Source organism: Stegastes partitus, unplaced genomic scaffold (assembly GCF_000690725.1).
Source record: "Stegastes partitus isolate 25-593 unplaced genomic scaffold, Stegastes_partitus-1.0.2 Scaffold1490, whole genome shotgun sequence".
NCBI classification, from domain to species: Eukaryota; Metazoa; Chordata; class Actinopteri; family Pomacentridae; genus Stegastes; species Stegastes partitus.
In genome coordinates this window covers 49,688-68,405 of record NW_007579221.1, presented here as the reverse complement: position 1 = coordinate 68,405, position 18,718 = coordinate 49,688, and the positions used below count along the sequence as shown (strand labels likewise).

Here is an 18,718-nt window from a genome sequence, read left to right as displayed (position 1 = left end):
TTTTCACTCTTGTAGTTCAGTGAATTATTAATTCAAATAAAAGGTGCAGAATCTATATTTATGTGGAATTTCCTGCTTTGTCTTTGCACGATAAAGTGTCTTTGACTGTAGCACTCATTGCCATATTTTGTTTGAGCATTAATAAGACTGTAGGGACGTTGAGTCAGGCTAGCTGACTCTCAAACGCAAGAACACATGTCTGTACACAACATAGTGTGTGTTTCGTGGTCTGGCATCGATTGATTTACAGTTTGAATCCCTTGGGTTAGAAATAATAATAATAATATTAATAATGCACTAAAACCACTGCGTTTATTTGCCGTGGTGGTAATTGTACACTGTGGTGTTCTGCTCTTGACTTTTGATCTTCCATTTCTGTGTTTCTATCATTTTTTTTGTAATGTACAGATGGTAATATTCTGTTTGTCTGTCAGGTCGACCCCCTGGTCCGGAGATGGAGTACTGTACCGACAGAGAGTCCTACTCGCTGGCTGCCGGACTCGCCCTGGGCATGGTCTGTCTGGGAGTAAGTCACACACGTAAAAACACTCTGCTGGTGAAAACAAATAGCCATAAATGTTTGATGCTTTAAACTGCTGGAAGTTTCAGTTGGGTGGCTCACGTCAGAATGGATCAGATGGTTTTCAGAAGGTTTGTGCTCACAGAGAGTCACGCAGAAAATCACATGAACTTAACCTTCAAATACCACCGTTCACCTCTGGCTTTCTTTTTCCTGTTTATTTGTTGATATTTGTTTTTTTCCCTAACTACAGAGAGAATCAGTTGCTTTCTCCCAGTGATAGTCAACATTTTCTGCCAGTAAAGACCAGTGTAGTTGTTCTTTCTTTGCTTATTTTTTTGCCAAGACATCTTCAGTAAGAAGACAATGACTAGTTGTTGTTTAAACTGAATATCTGTAAAAGAAACCTCATGTGAAGGTATTGTCAATTGTTATACACTTAATGATGCTTTGTGTCGATTTCCACTGGGAAATCTGAAGAATGTCACTTCTCACGCAAGTTTACAATGTCCTTTTGTCTCTTTGGGTTTTGTCTCTTTTCGTATTGTATTTTCTACGTATCCTTCACTCTTCTCTCTCCTCCTAAATTATGCTACTATGCTTCATTTCTCCTGACTGTTCTCGCCTCATATTGCAAAACAGTTGCACTTTTTCTGCACCCACTGTCAGTTTGTAATGTTTTTATTTTCTCTTCTCTCCTTCCAGCATGGCAGCAACCTGATCGGGATGACGGACCTGAATGTGCCTGAGCAGTTGTATCAGTACATGGTTGGGGGCCACCGCAGAGCTCAGGCCGGGGCCAACCGGGAGAGACACAAGTCCCCCAGTTATCAGATCAAGGTAGATGAACGAGTCCCTCTTTTCTCTAGCAACTGTTATTTCACTCGATAACCACTGTAGCACTTCAGTTAGGAAAATTCTTCAGTGGAGTCCTAACTGCTCCAAATCAGCGCACAGCGTCGTCTCTCAAGTCAAAGCAGTGTTTTAAGGAATCACGTGCACAGTACAGAGTCTGAACAAGTGACTGACTGAAAACATGAAGCACTGGTTCTTACATACAGACAGTGAAGAGAAAACCTCCCACAAACTGGTGCGATGAGGCGTAGTTCTCATGGTGTTTTGATTACCCGCCAAGAACATCTTGTCCTTATCTCACACTCGCAAAGTTCAATAGAGGCAATGGACATTAACAGCATTAACTCAGACTTACTGACTCATTTATTCCAACAATAACATTTGAGTTTGTCTTTATAAATCTCACAAACTCCTACACAGCACTTTGGTATGTCATTATGTATGAATGTTTAGGGTTTTCACATGTTGTTTTTCCTCTGTATGTATCTTGGTAACATCCTTTAGCAAGCCACGTCAAACATATTTGTTTATCTTATGTGTTTGTGTTAAAAAGGGATATTAGCTACGAATGTTTTATTAGGTTATTTCATCTTAGACATCAAGACTCTATTATAAATTATGTCCTTCTAGCTGATGTTGAATCAGTCATGAGAGATCTTTAAAGTAGTGTGAAAATTAATAAACAAGACTGCATTTAACAAATGACACAAGTTACAAAAATCAGAAATCTTGATGCTGCTCTTGTCAGTAATTAGTTATGAGAGTGGTGTAAAAGTAACGACAGGTGTCTCCTGATGCCTCTGAAGCAGTTAACAACAGGTGGAGGGGAAATTTCATTGGTTATGTGAGACCAAATTCTGTGCAACAGAAAATCAATAATTTGCAACTTTCCAAATATTATTGCTGTCTGCAATGGTGGAAGTTTATTGTGCAAAAACCTTGTTCATTGATGGTGTCATGATGTTGTAGCTCTTTTTGGAGCAGACTTTATATAAGGAGTTTTTTTGTTGTTGTTTTTGTTAAATAAACTACAACAAAGTTTCACAAATGAGTAAAAGAAGGGATGATTGTCAGCTGACTTGTTTGTGTGATGGTTTCAGGAGGGCGACACAATAAACGTAGACGTGACGTGTCCGGGGGCTACGCTGGCCCTCGCCATGATCTACCTGAAGACCAACAACAGGTGAGAAAAGACAAAAAAGCTGATGGCTCCACCCACCTTGCTAAGCAGTGAACCAAACCGTTTTAAGATGGCGTAAGATGTCAGTGAGTTTTGGGACTTTCCATGTGCTGACCAGTGAAACAGATCTGGGACTGTACTAACGGCTACCTAATGAATCACTTGGATTATTCCAGTAATAATATTGTGCAAAGACTTCATACACACAGAATGTCTAAATAGTTCATGTTATCAGTTATCTAAAACAGAAACAAATTCAGCTAGATATTTCCCATATTTTTCAAGGTACTTAGCAGATTGGTTTCCAGATTTGCCACTGTTTTTGTAGCGGTTTTAGGAGGATTTTCTGATTTTCTTACATTTGGAAGTTGTTGTCATGCTGCAGAATAAACGTGGGACCAATCAAATGCCGACCTGATGGTATTACGTGATGAATAAGAATCTAGAAAATAATCTAACCTTACAACACCTGCCTGTGTTTATTAATTTATCTCCTTACTGGTCTGGGACTATCCATCAGATATGGATACTACATGCACTGGAATGAAAGTCTAAAAGGAGAGATTTTACTGGCAAATGTTCTGTTTTATTTTAAGAAACAGAACAAAGAACACAGTAAATTAACACCTTATTTTTTAAAATGATGAAAAGACAATGCCATTTAATGCCCTTTTCTACCTTGATTATTCTGAGTTTCCTAAATCAGGCCAAAGCGAGCTTTGTTCTAATTTTCCACTACTTCTCATCCATATGAACATTCACGATCAGAGCATCATAACCTACAGAGGAGAAAGACTCCTCCAGCTATTGGTCAAGAGGTTCCTTTCTTCTTCAAGGCTCATCCGATGCCGTCTGCATGTTGGCTGAGAGGGTGTTGAAGGAAGGTATTAACACTCCCTTTCTCTCATCCCGGTTCTGTCCACCAGGTCGATCGCTGATTGGCTGAAACCTCCAGACACTTGGTTCCTGTTGGACTTCATTAAACCAGAGTTTCTGCTGCTGAGGGTTAGTGTGGCGCCAGTGCTGTGTCTTAATGTTTTTCCACCTCCCCTTAATCTGATACACCTGCCTCTCTGCCCCTCCAGACTCTCGCTCGGTGCATTATCATGTGGGACGAAATCCTCCCCAATACTGAGTGGGTCAAGAGTAACATACCCCAGGTGAGAAAATGCACACATACACGGCATTAGTGAGTGGACATAGTTGTTGCTGTGATGCATGCAGACCTGGCAACAAGTCACTATAACATGTCAAGCATTCCCAGCCATGAGTTTCTGTGGCGGAGGGCAGGTTTCACTTTATCTATTCAGTTATTTAGCCACCTCTGGTAGCCGATTGTGTCGAGGACTTTGTTAGTTTTAAACCGTAACAGGCTAAATACTCCACCTACGTCCAGTTCATCGTAGGCAGAAACACGAGCAGAAAAAGCCTCGCTGAATAAACCAGAAAAACTTCTGAGTCAAACAGGTTATCTGAGCAAAGTTCAGGGTGAAAACACGCCACTAATATCTTTCACAACTGCTGCAGAGGAAACAAGCAGTGAACTTCACACTGCTTAATTAGTCTGCTGTAAAGCTGCGTCACTTTGGGCCGCTGCCGTGAAAGGGTGGCGGTCAAATATATAAAAAATATCTGGTTATGTAGTCACAGAATGGGTGGTGTGCCGGACATGTTGTTCTCCTCTGTGAGTGTGTGAGTTTCTTGAGAGCTGAGAATTACATGATGTGTTAACAATTTGATTTGTACATGTAATCAATATATACATAGCTGATCCATAATTAATCTGAGAGAGAGAATACATCATTCCTGAATTTAATCAGCATTTTCGATAAAGCTCTGTTTCCTACTCATGCTTGTTAGTACGAGCAGAAGTAGAATAATTGTATCACCGGTGATAGCGCTGGAACTTCTTATCTTTCATTTACAACGACTTGCATTTAAAATATCAATCTAGTTTCTTTACATATGGTAAATGTTGTGCTCATTTAAAGGTGCGATATTCACAATGCTTGTTTTTATACTACATTTTGTTCTGGTTTCAGATCATGAGGGGAACTTTCGATCCCTCCGAAGACATCAACATGGAGACGATGGCGTGAGTATATAAAGCAAAATCAGGCATTTCATATTTATCATCTAAATTCTGGGTTAAACTTTGAGTATTGAAGTGAATATAGTGAGAGATCAGTGTTTTTGTGGTAGTGATGCCTCCACAGTGGACTAATCATGTGATGCTGTTTGTTTCTCTCAGCCAAGCCCAGGACTACATCACAGCCGGAGCCTGTATGGCGCTGGGCTTACGTTTCGCCGGCTCTGCCAACTCTGACGCCTTCGACTGCCTTTACGAGTTTGCCAGGACCTTCATGAAGATCATGTCGTTCGCCGGTACAGCTGCAGTGGTAAGTGTTTGGTCCTGTCTGGGCGTTCTCTGAAGATCCTAACAGAAGAAAGGTTCTGTGTTGCCTCACCAACTTATACTTTCAGATAATGATCTCTTATATTTCCTTGTCTGTCACACGTGTGCTGGACCCTGCAGCAGACGGGTTATTACAACCTGCAGACCGGTCTGTCCATGATTCTGCTGGCCATGTCCATGGTGATGTCCGGCACCGGGAACCTGAAGGTCCTGCAGCTCTGTCGCTTCTTCCACAAGCGAACCGGCGGCGAGATGAACTACGGCTTCCACATGGCTCATCACATGGCGCTGGGTCTGCTCTTTCTGGGAGGGGGCAGGTGAGACACAAACACATAACCACTACAGATACGACTGTGCAGGCCTTTTCCCAGTATCAATTTGAACACTACTCGTGTTGTCAAGCAATGAGAAGAATAACCACAAGCGTACCTAGTGGTTTCTGGGTTTTTTTTTTGCTCCTGTTGCATTTTTGCTCACCAGGAGCTCATTTACTCGCTGCAATATGAAGTGTTGAACCGCTAAGGAAACAGCAGAACCATGACTGCAAGTTGAAAGAGCTCAAAAAGGTTTTTTTCATTTTCCAGAGTGCTGACACGTATTACAGAGAAAAAAAATGGTGACTCTACGTTCTGTAGATATTTCACTGTTCACGTTTTTAATTTGCTTCCTTACTTGCCTGATGTCTCTGTGTAAACAAAGCCTGCAGTTCAGCCCAGTTTAGCCAAATAGTCTCTGAATTTTTTGTCATGTGACTGTTGGACGCACCTGAGTTAGTAAATCAAATCAAATCCAGTTTATTGTCATTTTGCTGTACATACGATAGTAGTACAAACAAGATGAGAGAGTGTTTCTTCAGGATCCAAAAACCTAAAAGCAGTTAAATAAAGAAGTGTTTGCATGTCTGGATCAGCAGTTCAGCATTCTGACAGCTTGTGGAATGAAGCTGTTGATCAGTCTGGAGGTTCTTCCTTTAACGCTCCGGAAACGTTTGCCTGATGGCAGCAGTTCAAACAGTTTATGGAGAGGGTGTGAGGAGTCCCTGACGATGTTCAGTGTCCTGCTCCTGCAGCGGCTCTGGGAAAGTTTAGTGCTAGCTGCCTGTCTGTCCGCCTGGAACGATGTCGTCCCCTCCAGCTTTATGTCCGTCTGGGATGCTGTCATGGAGCCATGTTTCTGTAAAAGCAAACACACAGCAGAGGAGCACTGAAATTTTTGTTTTTAACAGAATCTAGTTTGTGCAAACAGTTTTTTTCCTGAATTTTTAAATAGGACATGTAGAACAAAGTGATTTTGAAGAAATGTCACAATTGTAAGCTTAGAGTTGAGTGAGCTTCTGACAAACAGAGATGAGGAGTTTAGGACCCAGCAAATAGCTGAAAATGTGACTATTCTTTCTGTTTTAACAGTTTCTGACTCTGATTAATGCTGAAAATGTTATTTTTAAGAAAGCATGCCTTTGAAACCCACCGCTGGGTTTGGAAGTTCAGATAGTTAAATTAATTAGTTAAAAATTTCAAGCAGTTATTTTATATAAATGCAAGGATTTTCTACTTTTTTATCTGTAAATTGAATTTCTGATTGCTGATCAGGCAAATTAAAAGCCAACTATGCAAACAGCATAAGTGGGAAAAGTCACGCAACATTTCCTCATTTACAGATTCCCCACAGAAAAAACAAAACTGAAACACACTCCATGTAATGAACTCATTCGGTCCACGTGATTATTTCTTTGAAATGTTTTTTTCAAGGCAAAAATCAGCTGCTGTCAATTAGCCTTTCAGATTTCCAATCAATGCTCTGTTTCCAAGTTCATGTCCAGCTTTCTTGCTTCAGTGAGTAGATATAATCAGAGAATCCACCTTCCACAAATGTTCTCACCTACATCTAATGGTTGAGGCTGTTCAGTATTTTATCTTCTCGTCAACACATCACATGTTGTCTCTGACAAATTAGATTAATCCGTAAAAATTGGTTACAAATATAGTTTCCTTTTTTATAATTCAATCAGTTGAACACTGCAAAATTGAGCAAAAGATATAATAGGCTGTTTGTTCTGGTCTGTTTTCAGCTACAGATGAATTTTGGTGTTGTAATGAGTGTTTATGGCGGCATGACGGTGTGTGTGTGTGTGTGACTGACTCTGAACTAAATTACAGTTCTTAAGCTCAAGATAATGAAGGAACATCTGTCATCATTTCTGGACAACAATGGAGCTCGCTGGCACCGAGGAATAAGATAAATGAGACTCAGGGTATACAGACCTACTAGCATTTATTGACAGCAAGATAAATACCAAAAAGGTGGTCATTATTTCAAATCACCAAGTTGTGTGTTGCCAAATACTACATGCAGACATGGCTGGAAGTAGTAAATGATGAAACACAGTCACGTACACACTCTCATGATTGTTTGATGAGGACATCGAGGTTAATTATATTCGACACCTGAATGGCTGGATGCCAACAAGTGCACACACACTCTCACACACACACACACACAACTACATGCAAAATCTGTCCTTCGCTGCTGTTTCTAGTCAGGATCAGGTACACAAATACACACACAGGTCTGCTTTGAATGCTGCGCTGTGCATAATGAGTGACATTTATACACACACCCACCCAAACCAGGTTGCTCAAACCACTGACCTCGGCCTGTGTGTTTTCAGGAAAAACAACAGCTCCCACTCTCTCATTACACGCTGCAAATGTCTCTCCACCTACAGCCACAATCAAGATGGACCTTCTGATTTCATTCGGGTCACGTTTTACTTGTAGCTGAAAGGCCCTCGCGGCGGCAGGGACTGTAGGTTTGAATGTCAGACGCTGAAATATGTATTATCCCGAGTGGTTTGGTGAGGGTCTGCAGAGGTCGCGGGTCACACCGGAGAGCAGAGTCACTGCCGTGTCATTGTGCCGCTTCCTTCGCTTTCTCCCTTTCAGTCTCTCACCTGTTGCCGTTGAAACTTTCTCTTCACATTTGTGTTATCGCTACATCTGTGCCAGCCATTTTTTTTTTCTCATTCATTTTCTCCTTTTACTGCTAATCTCTGTCACGTGGCTCTTTGTGTTCTGTGTCCTTTTTTCACCTTCCTTCCCTCTCCAGATCTCTCTTTCTGTTTGCTCAGTTAGTTTCTCTTCCCATTTATTCAGTGTTTTTAGCAGGAAGCTGAAGCGAAAGATAAGTTGTTTTTTTTTTTCCAGCCACAAGTCACACACGGTGTCCAGGCTAACGGTCACTGCTGCGTGTCCGTAGCAGTCTATGCTCAAAGGCTGACTGGGCCTTTTTCTTTTGCAGAGTTTTCTTTCTGTGTTCGCACGTGTTTCAAACCAAAACACGACATGTATATAAATCCTCCTGCCTTTGCCCTTGACAAAAATACCGGCTTCAGAAGCGCAGTTCGTCCCTGGACGCTGCCCGCTGCTCCTAAAACATTTAATGTGGGTCACATGTAGAGGACAGATTTCCCCACAAGGACTAATAAAGGATAAATTTATTTTTATTGTTGGTGGAAAACAATAGTAAAAACAGAAGTTTTATTTTTTTCCTGCACACACACTGGACGTTCACACGTTTTAGCAGAAGTTGTCGCACCCAGCACAGAAGGAAAGTGAGTCAGAAGAACTGGCTGGTTCCAGAAATCCTCCTTTTAACGGCTTCTTCATCCTGTTGCTGTGGCAGCAGCTGACCGAACGCTCAGAGGGCAGAAAGTGTCTGAGTCTATTGTTAATGTGTGACAACTCGACAGTCTTGAAGATGCAGATTACGTGCAGTAGTTTGGGAAATGTGTGATTGTTGTTTGTTTAAATTACTAAACTTATAATGATTTTTTTTTAGCAAAGCAGTTTTTAACAGTATCTGATGAAGAGCAGGATGTTTTTATATTCCGATTCGTTTTATTGTCATTGCAACGAGTACAACGAAAAGTAAGGTGCAGGCCTTTCAGTGCAAAAGCAAAATATAAAAACTCTTTAAAAACTTTGTAAACAACTATATACAATATAAAAGAAATATATATATTGGAAAAAAGTCCATATAAAAAGATGACATTAAATAATAAGCATGAACACTGTATATTACACAGAAGTAGTGGCAGTTATCTATTTATAATATATTGCACTTATTGCAACAAGGAGGCATTTATGGCTCTGACAGCAGTTGGAAACAATCTGTTTGTCAGTCTATATGTCCTGGTTTCGATGGCCCTGTACCGACTTTTGGGTTGAAAACTAATTTTCATCTCATTGCAGCCTATCACATGTCAAAGGCTTATTGTAGAACTACATATTTTCAGGAGGTGGAGGTGAAAGTGTCCAGTGACTCAAAAGAAAACAGGAATTGAGAAAAGGAAGGAAAATACATTCAGTTGATCATGTAGATTTGACTTTCTTAAGCCTTTTCATGTGCTCATTTTGTTTTGATGTTGTTGTCACATGAGTCAGTAAAAAGCATCACATTCTCATAGTTGAGAAGCTGAAACTAAGTACAGTTTGACATTTTTTGCTTGAAAAAAATGACTAGTTTATTATCACTCAATTGACTATTTGCTTCAAGAACCTCGGATTTGCAGCCGCTGGAGTCAAGAGATTGAAAACCTTTCGTAAAACTGATTGATTAGAATTCTGGGTAAAGTTTTCCTTCCTGACAGACAATGCTTTGTCTTTCAGGATATCATGAGTGGTTCGATTTAAAGTGACCATTAAAAGGTGCTGTTTTGTTAAAAGAAGGAAATTCTCACTGAGCAAAATAAGTTGCCTTAAATCCATAAGAGTTAAAGGTCACTTTGACACTGAGATCAGAACTTTAGCCAAACTGCTCTTCATTATATTGCACGTTTAAAACATAGAAGTTGACCTAAAGTGCTTTCCATCTGAGATAAAGAGTAACATTACAAATGTACCTGAATAAAAAAAGAAAGAAAACGATTAGCAAATGCACTTTTCAAAAGGCGTCAGATAGCAGTACATTGCTATAATAAAGATAGCAGCAGTTTCTGCAGTAATTAGTGTCCAGTTTGTATTCAGGTGATAATTATTGCCCCATGTTAATGAATTTGGCCCAGATTTTACTACATATATGCCTCTTTTGTTTCATATTTACAGGCAGTGAGTTTCTGTTTTAGGCTCTTTGAATTATAAACTGGCGGTAAAAGAATGTAGTGTTCTTAAACGTGACACAAGCAGCCATTAACAGAACAGCAGGGTAGACATTCATCTCAGCTGACTCTTAATAAGTACTCTCATAAATGACCTCTCAGGCCCAGGCAGCCTTTATTGTGTGACCTAGCATCATTACCATGACCCCATTAGTCAAAGTGCACACTTAACTGCCTGCTATTATGTTTAAGTGGCTCGATTATGGCCTGTGATGGTGTTAAATACATCGCAACACAAAACGGGTTTAGATAACAAAAAATTTGGAGCACAACATCATTTAAAACTTGTGCAGTGTTGACTGATTGAATTGCATTCCTGCGTTTATTACCGTCATGAAATCTGTCGTTTTGATCACAAAACACGCTCCTCCTTTTTTTCCTTTTTGTGTATTTCAGTGCTCGCTTTGCAAACATAAAGTAGGTATGCGTCTGAGGGGTACAGAGGAATGTATTTTCACTGTTTCTGCTGCTTTCTGCTGTTGTTTTATATATTAGGTACACCCTGAGCACCTCCAACTCAGCCATCGCCGCCCTGCTGTGTGCCCTGTACCCACACTTCCCCGCTCACAGCACCGACAACCGGTGAGACCAGCACACACACTATTAGAACCAAACTCTGCTGAAATCACCCAAAGAAGGTGGAGATAAATACGTAGGAGGATGTGAACTTGACTGAATGCGACGCAATCTGAGTGTGTTGATGTCTTCAGTCCAGCATCAGTGCACCATTAAAAATTTAAATTATGTGTGACTATTACTTGATTGCACACACAAGCACATGCTGTACATTGTCCTAAATATAAAACCTCTCATTCAGTGATGGTAGTTATGGTGGGATTCGTTTTTTTGGAAGAATTTTGATTGAGTTCATGGACAGCATTTTATTGGTAATGTTGAATATTTTAATTTTAAATGCTATAAGATTCAAAGTATATATTTTTCTCTTAAAATGCAATCCTTGTCAGGATGGGAAAGCTTTTAAAACCGATTTTACACCTAAAATGGGTTCACATATGACTCAGTAGAGTCCAGATAAATGACATCATGGTGTCTTAAAGTCGGGGCGACACACCTGACCGATTTATTGTTAGACTAAGTTGTGGATTACATTAATGCTCATGTGTAACTACCAAAAAATAAATAAATGAGCAGTCACAATGATGAATGAAAAACAAATAATATGAACAAAAATAGTTTAGTTTTTTTAGTTTAGAGGGCCTTGTGTCAGTTTGTGAGAATAACAACATCTTTATCCTGTTAATAGAACGGATACTGACCTCTTTATTGTCTAGTGCAGCAAATAATGCATTGATGCTGCCGTTGTTGCTGCAGATACCACCTTCAGGCCCTGCGGCACCTGGCTGTTCTGGCTGCAGAGCCTCGCCTGCTGGTCCCTGTGGATGTGGACTCCCTGAAGCCCTGCTACGCTCTGCTAGAGGTCACCTACAAGGTCAGCTCACGTCGTACACATAGCCGCCGACCTGCGGATGACAAACTTATCGTGTGTTTTGTTGTAGCGGATTTTGAAACGGGTTCACAGAGTTTGTGGTGAGAATGACCGCTGCTCTCCTTTCGCTGTTCTTTAATTGAAAAGTGAATTTAAAGCTTCAGGTTTATGTTTTCAAACCACCCATCGCCCCACCCTTCCCTTGTTCTCTCTTTGTCACAAGTCCTTGTAAGGTTGCCCACCATTGTGCTTCCTCTGGATAAGTTGTTGTTATGCATACACTTACACAATACGTTTTCCAAACCGTAACCTACAACATGTGGCAGTTTCTGTTTATTTGGAGGCTTCAATTGAAACGTGCGTCTGTCCACCAAACCTCCACGTTCTGCTTTTCATCAGCATCACTGCTAACTTCAGACACCAGCTCCGGATAAATTAATTTCATTCCGAATTACAACTAATTAAAAAATACATCTTGCTTAAAATCACTACATTGGTGGCGTCTTGTTCATTCTTGTTTCTCAACTGTTGCACATTATGAGAGCAGCACCAGCTTATAAGTAGCTAAAACATTGTTGATTTGTTTATTTATTCTGTATATATGTTTTTCTTTGCATTTCATTGTGTCTTCTCATACAGTCACTAATCTTACTGAAAGCTGCAAATACTCACAAATATAAGTCGAGATCTAGATGTTTAAAGGCAGAAGTGGTTCATGACTCAGAAACATACAGACAAGGAGAGTAAAATATTGCTTATTTATAGCCTGTAAACTATAAAAGCAGTCTTTTCTAAGCCTCCCTGTGTGAGGTTTTGTTTCCGCTCTGTATAAATAAACCTACTGTAGAAGTACCCCTTTGTTCTCCACCTGTTAAACATTTTGATTACAACTGATTTTATCTATAGGTAGAATTTGAGAGACTTAAATCTCAGCTCGCCTGAATTAGAGAGAGGAGAGTAAATGAGCTGTGTTTAAGTTCACTGGAAAAACTTCAGGAGTTTCCGTCCCTGAAGCCAACAATGGCTCCGGTTTTATATGGGAGGAAATGAAAATGCCCTAAATACCCAACAAAACCTATGTTAATAAACCTTTTAAGGAATTTGTTCACAGTATTAAGGAAACACTCACAGGCGACGTGTGAAACACAGCGCCCATTGTTTTCTATGTCGGCCAAGACACTGCGAGCATCTTTGAGCGCGTCACTGCGGCTTGATGTGCGTCATCTCGTCCGCCGCGTTATGTTTAAACAAAAAAGTTTTCTTATCAGACGACATAAATGCTGAAATGCCGACGCATCTGTGACGATATGAGCCATCTGATGCATCAGTCGAGGTATTTGTTAGCATTTCATAATTAGTTTGCAGATTCAGGGTATTTATTAATAAATCCACCTTGATGTATTCCTGTGCTGAGCTGGGTGTTGAGCCTCAGCATACAGTTGTCCTTACAGGAATAAATAATGGACTGAATGGAGCGCTGTCTTCGTACAGTAGTTCCACAGATGAAGGATGATCCAAGGTTAAAGCCTGTTGCTGCTGTCAGCGCTCAGCACCGCCTCACTTCAATTTAACTCTCAGCAGAGAGCTCGGCTTGAACATCATCAGTCATTACGTCGCTCCTTGTGTGAGAGAATTACAGACAGTTTATATGATCCATCCATTAGCTATACCTGCTTTATCCTGTAGAGGGTTGCAGGAGGCTGGAGCTGAGTCGAGGAGAGAGGCCGGGTCTATCCATCGCAGGGCTAACACAAAGACAACAATGCACATTCATACCTGCGGCTAATTTAGAATCCAGCTAACCCACCATGCACGTCTTTGGAGTGTGGGAGGGAGGAAGCTGGAGAAACCAAACACAGGCACAGAACATGCAAACTATGCAAAATATTTGAGAAAGCCTTCTATGCGGGTAGTGATGGTTTCAAATTTAGGAAGTGCTGTCCCTCAGGAGTCGGGTTTCTGCTGTTCTGTGTTGCTACATCCACATTATGTCTAAATGCAGTCACAAATACCATGAATAAGGCTCATATAAATGCTCTGTACAGTTTAATGCAGCTGTGAGGTGTTCACAGATTTGTTTTTGTACGTGTTGTAATGCCTCCATATCCTCGTCTTTCAGGAAACCAAATGGTACGACGAGACAACGGTGGAACTGATGGCTCCCACCATGCTGCCAGAGCTGCACCTCCTCAAACGGGTAAATTCTGACACCATATCCATCTCTAATGTCTGTCTGCCGCTAAACACACCTTTACAAGTTTTATTTACTTTCTGTGTATTGTATTTGTCGCAGGTGAAGGTGAAGGGGCCACGATACTGGGAGCTGTCGGTAGACCTCAGCAAAGAAACGCAGCATCTGAAGTGAGTGCACAGAGAAAACGTCATCTGTTCAAAAACTGTGTGTGACAATGATTCTGGAACACGTTTTTATGCCACCGATGTATCAGGGGAATCCAAAGGGAAGCTGTGATCTGACGTATAGATCCGGTCTATTGATGTAAACGATAACCTGTCTCCGTTTCCCCCCCTCAGGTCCATCCTGTCCAGAGACGGAGTGTTGTACGTAAAACTACGAGCCGGGCAGCTGCCTTACAAAGATGACCCTCAGGGCTGGAAGAGTCTGCTGGCCACCACCGTCAACCACCGCAACTCTGGGGTCAGAGCCTTCAAGGTGAGAGTCCACATCCATCACTGGAGGTCCATGTAGTCCCTGTAGAGCTGATCTGGGGGAGTACACACAGACTAGATGCATCAACTTTCTACTTATATGTGCTAAAGTTTGCTACAAACAGATAAGGAACAGCAATGCATACTTTTTCAATAGTGTACGTAATACAGGTGATTTTAAATAACTGAATAAACGCTAAATCACTTTTTTTAAATAGAAGATTTCACTGGTTTTCAAGCATATTTACGCCATGTGCTTCTTCACAGTTTACCTTCTCCTATAATACAAGCAGAAAATCAAGCAAAGGTGCTGAAAAGACCTTCAGTTTGCTGTTTGAAGGACCTGTAATGAGTCTTATATCTGCAAACTGACAACTTGGTCTCCGTCTTACCAAACTAAAAAAAGAACTGCAGTGTGTTTATTCTCTTACGTCCCTCCACGTGATCTAATGAAGTCTTTCTGCACAGAGTGAACTTTTTGGGTCAACCCATGCAGGCACGCCCTCACCTCAATTTGTGCACCACCCTTGTCAGTTTGAGTCAGTTGCAACCTTTTCCATCTGCAAACAAGCTGCCTCTAAAAAGATTAAATAGTGTTTCGTTCGAACACAGCTCACAGGAGGCTCAAGGTTTTTTTTAGTAGCTAAATCAGATTCTGTTGCTCCAGATGCAGCAGGTTTTATAGGTTCGTAATGTTGATTCATTCACTCAGTGGTAAAGTCTTTTTTGCTAAACTTAGCATCCAGAAACCTGTTTTGTGTCGTTCTGTAAGTGATTTCTTCCGTATCTTACATGAATTTTAACTGATCCTAGAGAAGAGGTAAAAAAAAATCCGTCTTCACTTGTCCACCTATGTCATGGTCAAACGGAACATTTGATGTTTCCTGGAGCTGCTTTATGTCGATTTTTTGCTGTCCAACTGCTGGAAAGTTTCTGCCATGTTGGCAAAATGAAACCAAAATTGCAATGAGTATTTTAACTTTTCATTTTGTTGTTAACCCTCTGAACAGGAAAACCCACCGGCAGGTTTGAATGACCTGCTGCCTTTAAAAGATTCACCATAATTGCACCACTTACTAACCACAAACTGTAAAAAAAAGAAAGAATCACTGGATTTTCACCTTCAATGTGTTTATCGACTAAACATCTGTGGCATGCAGTTCCACCGTGAAAATGATCCAAATCTAAGCTTAAAATCGTGACTTTATTCTGCACGTCTGATTTAAAAAATTTGCCAAAAAATACAACCCTTGTATTAACCACATGGAGCCATCAAAGACTCAGTTACAAACAAACAGTGACAAAAAATTCTGAGACTATTCATATGAACTGCAGGTTGTTTCCACAGAGCAGAGAGTTTGGAAACAGATTGAAATGTAAGTCATAAAATATCTGTAGGATGTAGAGTGAACATTTTCTCCCAATAACAAATGTGTGGACTTGTTTCCATTCTTTTCAATTTATGTAAAAATAATAATCAAAGAAATTCAACTTCAGGTTTTTTGTTGTTCTAATTAATGGCATTATAAATGTGTCATACTGCAAAAAACAGGTTCCTGAGTCCTCTCTCCTTCTAGTCATGGTTCCATAGAGGTGCAGGACTTTGTATTGCCGTGAAAAATGAGCCGACAGTGACTAAAAATGTGACAGGAGCAGAAAAGCACCCAGGAACTGCTCGGGGTTCAGCGGCTGAACAACCTTCCCTTTAATAACTGGGTTTGAAAGCAGAGCAACACGTGAGTGGAATTGGATCGACCTCCTCCCCAGTGAATGCTTGTGTCCAGCGTTGGCAGGTTGTCACTACGGGTTCAGCAGGCAGCTGTGTGGCTGACAGTCTATTACTGGTTTCCTGATGGCCTCAGTATATGCTGTCAATATACCTGCAGGATCCGGAGGGGGAAGAAAAATGTGCATTATTTATTCCACTTGTCCTCACTGTCCTTCCTTCCACGTCACCTTTTTTTCTTCTTGTGCACTCCTCTTTCCTTTCTTCCGCTCACATCTCCTTCCCTTCCTTTACTTCCATTCATACCTTCTGAATCTTTTCTCACGCTTCCTTAACTGTCTTTTGTTTCCATTTTTCCCCCTCTACCTCCTCTGTGTTGCCTCATCTGAACAATTTTACAATTTCCTTGTTTTGTTTTGTTTTTCCCGCAGCCCGAAGCCATCTCTACGTTCACCTCGGAGCCTGCTCTCGTCTCCTTCGCCGAGTTCTTCTGTAAAACCTCTGACGGGATGAAACACGTGAGTTTTACGCCCAGAAATAGATGTTGGAGGCACTCGAGAGGCAGATTTACTCCATAGTTTCCATCTGGTAGCCATGTCACATAAAACGGTCATCTACGCTACGACACTTTAAGAAAATGTGCCATTATCACGATTCTATCTAAAGAAATACCAGCTCAGTCATCAATTATTTAATTTAATCCAATTTTATTCATATAGCGCCAATTCCCAACATGTGCCGTCTCATATTCCTTCACATACGATGGTAAAGACCTTTATTTTTAAACAGAGAAACCAACAAATCCAAAGTTTCCTGTGGATTTCCTTTGAACAAGCGCTTGGCGACAGTGGGAAGGAACCAAAAGCCTCCCTTCAATTATGGGTTACTGCTTGATTCTGAACCATATGTGGTAAATATAAATGTAAACGATGTGACTTAACCAGGTTTATTCGCTCGCCGTGTGTCTGCTTCTTGTGTGATTTTAGGAAACAGTTGTTTATTTGTGTTTTTGAGAGGGTTATTCCGGGCAGAACCACAGCGGGGAGTTTGATTAATTTTCCGGGGATCTCTGACAGTATCAGGGGGGATTTCGCTGTTTGATCACGCCTTCATTGTTAACATGTTTGGCTTGGAATTGCACTGGGAATTAAATTGCCCTTCCCTTAAGAGCAACATTACCGAACACGGAGCGGCCAAGTCTGTGGAGGAGCAAGATGATTAAACGTGTTATCAGTGTTATTCTGTGGCTGCTATCACTGCACAAACTCTTTGCTCTGCTGACACTCGGCTCCGAACGTTTTCCTTCCAGACAGCGGGGGGGGAAACACCCAGACACGTCTGCCTTTCCCCGAAACGAAACAAACATGTTTACATTCACCGTGCATTCGTGCTAATATTGTTTGGCCTGATTCAGGTCTTCTTCAGGATGGAGGGTTCATAAGCAACCACATATCTCGTCGTCACATATATTTGAAAAAAAATTCAAGAAACTGCAAGCGGTAAGCACGAAGACGAGCAAGAACACCTCATGTGTCCTGGATTAAATCAGCATCAAGTAACTTCTAATGATGCAGGAAAAGTCCAAATGTAAATGCAGCTGGCGTGTACGCTTTGCTCTCCTGAATGACATACAGTCCTTAAACGTGTCTGTAATAAATAGAAAGGAGATAGACGTTATGTAAGATCGTGAAATGAAACTAACTTTACAAACACACGCATCCGCCTTGAGCGGAAAAAGTAAAAGCGAACAGGAATTGCTGACCAGACTCTCTGTCTGTGTTTGTGTTTTTGTCTGTAGATCTACAGACTGTGTTAAATGAGTCAATACCTTGAACCACATGTGTGTATCAGGACGAAGCAGAAAGTGTTTCCAGGGCTGGTTGGGTCAACGTGACACAACGTGGCAGCGAGACTCAGAGTCAGCAGTCGTGCATGTGGCTCTTTGAAGATGAACTGTTGACTTTCAGACAAATGATAATATGCACATGGTGAACTTGCAGAAGTTTGGAGGCATAGGTTTAACCACTGATTCGTAAAGTTTTGTTTGTGTGTGCCCAGTGTATCTGTCAGACCTGTTGCAGGCCTTTTTGCCTTTATTAGATAGGACAGTCAGGAAAGTTGGGGAGGAGAATGGGGGAAGGGTTGCAGCAAAGGGCCATGAGCGGGATTCTAACCCATGGCCGCTGCATCAGAGACTCTAGCCCGTGTACATGGGTCGCCAGCTCAACCAGGTGAGCGGCGGCCCCAGACCTGTTGCATTCTGATGTCTCGCGTTGTTCAGGTCATTAGAGCAGAATCTAGACCGGCTTTCTAGGCCGACCGGGTTTTCTCAGTGGCAGTCTCAGAACTTTGGAATTGCCTCCCATCATGGATCAGGTCATGAACTTCAACACGAGTGTTCAAATCCTCCCCCAAAAAAACCTGATTTTACTCTGATTTAGATTTAATTTCAGTTTCTATCTGAGTGCAACAAAACAGATGATCCTCCTTGTAATTTCACGCACAATGATTTGGATATAAATGATTGTTTTATGTTTTTTATTCGTCTCAGTTGCTTTGCTGGTTTTACTCGTCCAACGTTGTGCTTTGGTCAAAGTTTTGTTGTGACTCGACTAACCTCAAAGCACAGCTGAGACGGATGAACGTCGGCGGTTTTGCAGATATGAAAAGTCAGAGGATCGCCAAAGTCATGAGGCGTGATCATGTGGAAACCATGAATGTCTGAATCATTTAATCGAAATCCATGTCACAG

At 41.2% G+C, this 18,718-nt stretch overlaps 1 protein-coding gene across 1 annotated transcript in view; it reads left to right on the top strand.

Annotated features, from left to right (window-relative positions):
• anapc1 (anaphase promoting complex subunit 1) overlaps window positions 1-18,718 on the top strand; it is a 61,304-nt gene that overhangs the window by 34,009 nt on the left and 8,577 nt on the right. The window contains exons 36-49 of the mRNA XM_008300024.1: window positions 435-526; window positions 1,226-1,360; window positions 2,476-2,558; window positions 3,482-3,560; window positions 3,641-3,715; window positions 4,598-4,650; window positions 4,807-4,954; window positions 5,092-5,288; window positions 10,622-10,708; window positions 11,459-11,576; window positions 13,693-13,770; window positions 13,867-13,934; window positions 14,106-14,244; window positions 16,398-16,484. Of these exons, the coding sequence (XP_008298246.1) occupies window positions 435-526; window positions 1,226-1,360; window positions 2,476-2,558; window positions 3,482-3,560; window positions 3,641-3,715; window positions 4,598-4,650; window positions 4,807-4,954; window positions 5,092-5,288; window positions 10,622-10,708; window positions 11,459-11,576; window positions 13,693-13,770; window positions 13,867-13,934; window positions 14,106-14,244; window positions 16,398-16,484 (1,439 nt within the window). The remainder of the gene's footprint in view (window positions 1-434; window positions 527-1,225; window positions 1,361-2,475; window positions 2,559-3,481; window positions 3,561-3,640; window positions 3,716-4,597; window positions 4,651-4,806; window positions 4,955-5,091; window positions 5,289-10,621; window positions 10,709-11,458; window positions 11,577-13,692; window positions 13,771-13,866; window positions 13,935-14,105; window positions 14,245-16,397; window positions 16,485-18,718) is intronic.